The 7,500-nt window shown below is 53.0% G+C and overlaps 1 protein-coding gene across 16 annotated transcripts in view; it reads right to left on the bottom strand.

Moving 5' to 3' along the window:
* reln (reelin) overlaps window positions 1-7,500 on the bottom strand; it is a 68,537-nt gene that overhangs the window by 24,455 nt on the left and 36,582 nt on the right. For all 16 annotated transcript variants that reach the window (NM_001246276.2, NM_001440728.1, XM_087291468.1 and 13 more), the window contains 16 exon segments: window positions 1-125; window positions 228-389; window positions 553-786; window positions 891-957; window positions 1,676-1,785; window positions 1,865-1,993; window positions 3,103-3,311; window positions 3,395-3,510; window positions 3,592-3,743; window positions 4,540-4,685; window positions 5,008-5,248; window positions 5,603-5,699; window positions 5,795-5,846; window positions 6,173-6,269; window positions 6,394-6,472; window positions 6,590-6,622. The exon segment at window positions 1-125 is cut by the window's left edge and continues 112 nt beyond it. In NM_001246276.2, coding sequence (NP_001233205.2) covers window positions 1-125; window positions 228-389; window positions 553-786; window positions 891-957; window positions 1,676-1,785; window positions 1,865-1,993; window positions 3,103-3,311; window positions 3,395-3,510; window positions 3,592-3,743; window positions 4,540-4,685; window positions 5,008-5,248; window positions 5,603-5,699; window positions 5,795-5,846; window positions 6,173-6,269; window positions 6,394-6,472; window positions 6,590-6,622 — 2,049 coding nt within the window.

The raw sequence follows: 7,500 nt of genomic DNA, 5'->3' as shown, positions 1-7,500 counted from the left end.
CAGAGGTCATGCTGATCTCGTCCACCGCCCACACGTCCTGCCCACGGCCCGAGTGGTAAGGCTGCCACCAGCGGAACTGCACCCCAAACCTGCGCGCACCTGGGGGGAGCTCCACTGACACGATCCTGACACACACACACACACACACAAACATGCACACACATTACACTAGACTGTAAGAAAGAGAGAGGGAGAGTATGTGTGTGTGTGTGTGTGTGTGTGTGCACCTAGGCTCGTGGAAGCCCTGGTAGCTGTAGTGCTCCATCAGGGTCCAGGTGATGGCGTTGTCGGAGGAGTAATGCAGCAGAACTCCTTCACCCGGCTGATCCGGCGCAGGACAGGAGCTGGAGGTGCTGCGGCTGCCCAGTCTGAGCGTGAACTGGAGATACCTAAGAGAACACACACACACACACACACACACACACACACACACACACACACACACACACACAGGGGAATATGATTAAAAACAGTTGTTTCTGAGCTGTAGCATGAGTGTCTGTACTGTACTGAACTGTGTGTGTGTGTGTGTGTGTGTGTGTGTGTGTGCACCTGGCCTGTGAGCTGTCCAGTGCAGTGGTGATGAGGTGTCTCCTGCTGTCTCTGTTGAACACCAGGGCTTTCCCGCTGGCCAGAACCCCGCAGGCGAAGCTGACCTCGGCGCCGCGCAGCGAGCTGAAGCTGTGGTATGAGGAGAGACGTGCGCTGGAGAAACTCTCCGACAGGAACGCCGGGAACGCCTGCGATGCCAGCTCACACGCCGGGCCACTGAAGCCCGGGTCACACCTGAGGGACACAGTGCAGAGCGGTCAGAACAGGGTGTGTGTATGAGTGTGTTTGTGTGTGTCTGTGTGTGTATGTGTGTCAGCAGGAGCGCAGGCTCATCATACCGGCAGCCAGTGCGGGAGCAATGTCCTCTGCCGGAGCAGAACCGCAGGCAGGACGGCCCGATGTACACTGAAAAACACCACATCAACAGCTCACCTCATACACATTAATGAAGCCTCACAGGGCTCATGGACAGCGCAGACGTGTGTGTGTGTGTGTGTGTGTGTGTGTGTGTGTGTGTGTGTGTGTGTGTGTGTGTGTGTGTGTGTTTACCTCATCATTGATCATGATTTGCCATCACTGCCCCCAGCACCACTGCCCCCAGCACTACTGCCCCCAGCATTACTGCCCCCAGCACCACTGCCCCCAGCACCACTGCCCCCAGCACCACTGCCCCCAGCATTACTGCCCCCAGCACTACTGCCCCCAGCACTACTGCCCCCAGCACCACTGCCCCCAGCACCACTGCCCCCAGCACCACTGCCCCCAGCACCACTGCCCCCAGCACCACTGCCCCCAGCACCACTGCCCCCAGCACCACTGCCCCAGCACCACTGCCCCCAGCACCACTGCCCCCAGCTACTCTGAGTTTGGTGTTTCTCTACAGGTGTTTGCTGTACTTCAGTTGGTGAAGTCTGTCACTGGTCTGCTTGGTTTGGGGAGTGTGTTTCTGTGCATCGCTGGATTTGTTCTTCAATGTTTGGGTTTCGGCAGTGATGTCTACATCACACTGAGCTGAACTGAACTCTGAAAACTGGACTGACTGGTGTTTCAGTTTACTAGAGCTCCATCAGTGTTCATCTGCTCTGACATGATCTCCACGGTAAATCCCACATCTGCATCTCACCGTTGTCGATGGCCCACATGTTCCCGGTCCCCGCAGCGCTCTGCCTCCAGCGGAAGCGTGTACTCTCCGTCAGCGCGGCGTTGGGCAGAGGGATGCTGATCCGGGACCAGCTGAGGAAACACACACAGAAGATTAGCAGAACACACACACAACAGATTATCAGAACACACAGCTCAGGCTGGACCGTACCCGCTGTAGTTCTCGGAGGAGTAGATGCTGCTGTGGGGAAGGTGGGCTCCAGAACACACCTCCGGAAGACACTCGGTGTGCAGGAGGGCCCAGGAGCGGCCCTGATTGGTGGAGAACTCCAGTTTGACACTGCAGAGGACACAGCAGCAGAGTTAATCACAGCACTGTAGTGTTCAGCAGCTCCACTCAGTACTGCCTCTAGTGGCCAGCTGTGGGGACTTTAAGAGAGTCATGCAGCAGCGTCTCCAACTGAGTGGGGATAAAACTGAAACAGTGGTATTTCAAACACTGCTGTTATTTTGGACTTCTTCTCACACTGACTGCTGTCTTCGGGTCTTCCCTATTCATCTACTGAACACTTACAGATGCTTTAAACTACTGTGTGAGGCTGTAGAGGCTGTAGAGCTGATCACTGTGCTTCATCATTGAGTTTAAATGTTATAGTGGAGCTCCATCATATCCCTCAGCTTCTGCTGATCTCCATCATCCACATGTTCGCTGCCTCTGCACACTCTGTACAATAAAACTGTAAAGCATTGTTGAAGCTCTTTCCTCACCGCCTCTGCATCTGTCTTAGTCTTCATGCTTCACTGTATCAGCGGTTTAGGGTTTGGTAGTTGTATCCTTCTGCTTGATTCTGCTCAGCACTTTGCTGTGGTGAATGTGCTCTGTGAATAACTGTGTTTACAGTTTCAGAAGAGTAGACCCTTACATCATGATACCAGCGCACGATCCGCTATCAACAGCTTCAGATTTACAGCTATATTCAGAAATACGAGTGAGTTCTGGAGCCGCTCAGCTGATTTATTTCAGTGACTCAGGAGTTTGAGAAACACTTCATCAGCATCAGGGACGGCTCTGCTGGAGACTGCAGTTATCAGTCACAGCGCCGGTCATTCACTCAGAAACTCTGCTCCATCATGTGTTCATCTGCGTGATCAGACTCATCTCTGACCTTCACAGATCCTCATTACACTGATCTGAGACATTCACACTGAAATTAACCTATAAGTGTTCATCACTAGAACTGCACCGGTGTTTCCCGCCGCTCTCCTGCTGCTGGACCTGCTGGAACGCTCAACGCTGTGAGACATTACAGCCTTCCCTCTCCTTCCTTCACCTGTGTTCAGCTGCTTAACTCTCTCTCCTTTAACCCTCAGATGGGTTGAGCTGTCGGGTTCTTCATGTGCATTTCAGCATGTTAGGATGTGACCTGTTCCTCAGCGGCTGGAGCTCACCTGTTGGCCGGCTGGTACGCTCCGCAGCCCAGGTTAATGGAGAACTGCAGCAGGTGTGTGTTCGCTCCGGGCTGCACAGGTAAGAGCTGCAGGAAGTCCAGCGCCCACACCTGCCGGTTCTGCCCGGCGTGAGTCTCCTGCTCCAGACAGAACTGAGTGTGTGGAGTCTGCAGCTCAGTGGGCAGACTGATGGACACCACTGCAGGGGTCTGCAGGACGAGGAACACACCACAGATTAACATACACACACATCTCAACACACAGACAAACACACACACACACGCAGTTCTACCCTGTAGGCGGAGTATGGCAGGACATCCAGCAGCACGTGCTCCTTCCTGCCCTCCGAGCGGCCGAAGACGATCACGTTATTCTTGCTGGACTCTCCAGGATCACAGCCTCCACCACCTGCAGGAAACACAGCGGTCAAACACAGAGCTGGTGGACACACACACACACACACACACACACACACACACACAGACATACCCATGGTGAAGTGGAAGCGCAGGTTTCCGTATGCGCTGGTGTTCAGGAGCGGCGTACACACCTTCCTCTGTCCGTCTCCGAGGAACACCAGCGCCGAGCCGGACTCCACTTCCCCACACTGCATCCCGATCACAGCCCCGTGCACATCCCACCTGCAGGACAGAACAGGACAGGACAGGCTCTGATATACTGTAGAAACACATCAGGGACTGCGGAGATGTCCACGAGAGGGAGCTGTGAGCAGGATTCAGTGCTGAGTTGTATTCACCACCTTGTGCACCGGCCGATTCCACCTTTATTCAGAGTCATCTAAAGCCAGAGAGTGAGGATCTCACACCTCAGACACTGACGATAAGTGCTAGAGAACATTGTCCTGGTGTGAAAGAGCCGTCAGTGTTGTTAAGCTTGTTGACGCCGCTGGCTGGGATTCTGCCATGTCTGATGTGGTCCTGGATTAAAGTCGGGATGATCAGTCCTCCAGTGGTACATTCCATACCTCACCCCTGCCCTGCACCTCACCCTAGCCGCATTACATAATGACAATGATTATAGATGCTCGGGAAGATGGCCTGATGGTTGGGCAGGTGGATTTGTAATTGAAAGGTTACTGGTTCGATTCCCGGCAGGAAGTGAAGGTGCAGAAGTGAATGAAACCGAACCCTCTCCACCTTTGATCCTCAGTTTGATGCAGAAAAGCAGAGGACCACATCAGGTAACCACGCAATACACACAAGCCTCAAATCTGATTGGCTGATTGGACTGATGTTCCAGGATCAACACAGATGTCCACCCAGAACCATCTCCCACACTCACCTCTGGCTCACAGTGAAAGCTCTAGATGAATCAGTGTGTGTGTGTTGTAGAACCAGTGTGTGTGTTGTAGAACCAGTGTGTGTGTTGTCGAATCAGTGTGTGTGTTGTCCAATCAGTGTGTGGTCGGACACTAACCCGCTCAGCGGTGCCTCGAAGTCCTCCTCCCAGTAGCTCCGTCCTTCCTCCCGGTGCAGATCCACATCTCGGGTGGAGGCGAAGGTGTGCTCCAACTCTTCTCCACCATGGAAGTACAGAGCGTTCCCCTCCGACTGGCAGGCGTGCTGTTTGGGCAGAGCTAGGAGTGTTACACTGCACCTATCACTCTGAAACACCCACATCTGCTGCATAATGAGACTGTGTGGAAAACAAGTGCCCTTAACCACATCTGTAGTGAACTGAACATCTTTAATGGAGATACTGAACACACAACTGGACCTGTAGATAACGTCATACTAGTTCACACAAGAATCTGGAACGTATGTGTGTGTGTGTGTGTGTGTGTGTGTGTGTGTGTGTGTGTGTCTGTGTGTGTGTGTGTGTGTGTGTGTGTGTGTGTGTGTGTGTGTGTGTGTCTGTGTGTCTGTGTGTCTGTGTGTGACTAGCCTTGACGGTGGCTCCAGGGAAGAACAGCCAGTTGTGTGTGTCCAGTGGGTCCAGGCGGTCCTCCAGCAGCGGCGGGCGGCTCGCAGCGTTCAGCAGCAGAATGTTGTCCAGACCCCAGCAGGACTCAAACCCATCGGGCCCCGGAGCCGCACCCTGAGCCCAGCGCAGACGCACACTCTCCGCTCTGCAGGACAGCGGCAGCGGCACCAGGTGGACCACCGTACTGCTGTTCACTGGAGCCCTGGGGGGGACACACAGAGAGAGGGTCAACACACACACACACACACACACACACACACACACACACACACACACACACACACACACACACACGCACACACACTGCAGGAGCAGTGATTTCCACAGGAAGCTGAAGATGCATTAGACTGGATTACTCTAACTGTGTGAACACACACATGAGGTTTAATGTGTTCATCAGGCTCTAAACACACACACACACACACACACACTCTCTCTCTGCGCTCATTGAGCTTATTCATAACCCGGTTGCTGATCCACACCGTCCTTCAGCTGCAATATAAGCTAGGCTGCAGTCTGCCGTGTACACAGTGCTGTATGAGTGAGCTTTGAGCACCTGATCTCCTCCACCATGATCCACTCGTCAGAGGAGTTCAGAGCGCAGGAGACGATGATGCTGGGGTCCGAGTGACTGAACCGACACGATCCAGAACCTGACACACACACACACACACACACACACATGTGAACGGAGGTGATCATACAGAAAACATCGTTCAGGAGAGCACTAACCTGCGCTCACACTCACCCATAGCGAACTGCAGGACTGAGGCTGTGCTGGTGTTCAGAGCCACAGACGTCTGCAGAACAACAAACAGCAGATCAGAAACACCCACACACACACACACACTGTGCGCACGCTGGACAGATGATGGAGTTATGATGCTAACACAGACAGCTTCAGTCGGAGCTATAGGTTATGATGAAGACCGCCTCATATACTCAGATCAGCAGATCATCTCAATGAGCAGGAGATGAGCTCCATTACATCACTAAACCGTTGATTCTTCCACCTGATTAACGTGATCATGCAGATGATGGAGCCGTCCGTCCACACGCTGCTGATGCTGATGGAGATGATGGAGGATATCATGTTCAAACACTGGACGATCTCTGTCCAACTCACCAGCTCTCTCAGGCCGAAGGGCTCACAAAACGTCACCGCTTTACCATGCATGAGTGTCCCACACTGCTCCCCGACCTCACAGTTACTGCAGTCTGACCTGAGACACACACACGCACACACACACACACGCACACACACACACACACAGAGAGAGAGAAAGAGATTATCCAGTGCTCTGCAGGGCATCAGTACAGTACTCTGATCACTCCGCTGTGTCTCACCAGATGCTCAGATTCAGCTCCTCCTGTGTGTTGTGCTCAAAATCATCCCGCAGGATGGCGTGATCCCCGTGCAGGACAGCTGTAGAGACGACACACACACACACACACACACAGAAATACAGCAGAGATTCACACACACACACAAAGAGATGATTGGAGGGATAGAGGTGTGTTTGACTGTGGGTTCAGTACTCACCCAGACTGGGCCGCAGAGGAGACTCGGTGGGAGCTTCAGCACACACACACACACACACACACAGAGAGAAAGAGAAAACACAACCATTATTCCCATTTATAAGAGCACACAACACACACTGATCACACTGGGGAACTCTGGCATTCAGGACAGACGCTGAGGATACTCTGGAGGTCTGATCTTCATGATGAGCTCCAGCTTCACAGGATCACAGCTCTGGAGGATGAAGACTCTCATCATGTCTGCCTTCATCTCCTCCTCACACACTGCAGGAAGTGCTTCTATCACTCAGAGTTTCTGTCTTGTTTCTAGACCAGATATCTAAAACTGGTTTACCACCTGGGGATGCTCATCCCGAGACCCCCAGAGTCCATGCAGCACTACTGATGCAATCCAAGACCTGTGATGAGATGATGATAGGGTCTCCATAATCCTGGACCAGGCCAAATGCCAAGCTGATGCTGTGGTGGTCATGGAGGAGTGAAGAGCATGAGACTGATCCCTGTAACGGACAGACTGACAGACGAGTCTCCGCATTGATCCCGTGGGCCAGCCTGAACACCCGCCGGTGACCTGCTCACACCTGCAGCTTCTCCACGATGGGCATCCAGCGCTCTCCAGCCTCCGGCGCCCAGACTGCAGCTCTGAAGTTTGGTCAACTAGTAAAGTTTGTTCTGCAGTGAAGATTAAAGCACACTGAACTGAACTGAACTGAACTGAACTGAACTGAACTGAACTGAACTGAACTGAACTGAACTGAACTGAACTTCGGCTCTGAACACTGGACTGACACTGCTTCAGCTCATTAGAACTTCGGTGTTCAGCTGCTGCCCCATGATCTACAGTGTAGAAGAGAAATACAGATCCACTGAACTAAATGAACTCAGGCAGCTTCTTCTAGAGGAGCACAG

This window comes from Danio rerio, chromosome 18, assembly GCF_052040795.2.
Source record: "Danio rerio strain M-AB ecotype USA chromosome 18, GRCz13ab, whole genome shotgun sequence".
Taxonomy (NCBI): Eukaryota; Metazoa; Chordata; class Actinopteri; order Cypriniformes; family Danionidae; genus Danio; species Danio rerio.
Note: the sequence above shows the minus strand (reverse complement) of the source record. Positions and strands in the feature narration are given on the sequence as shown.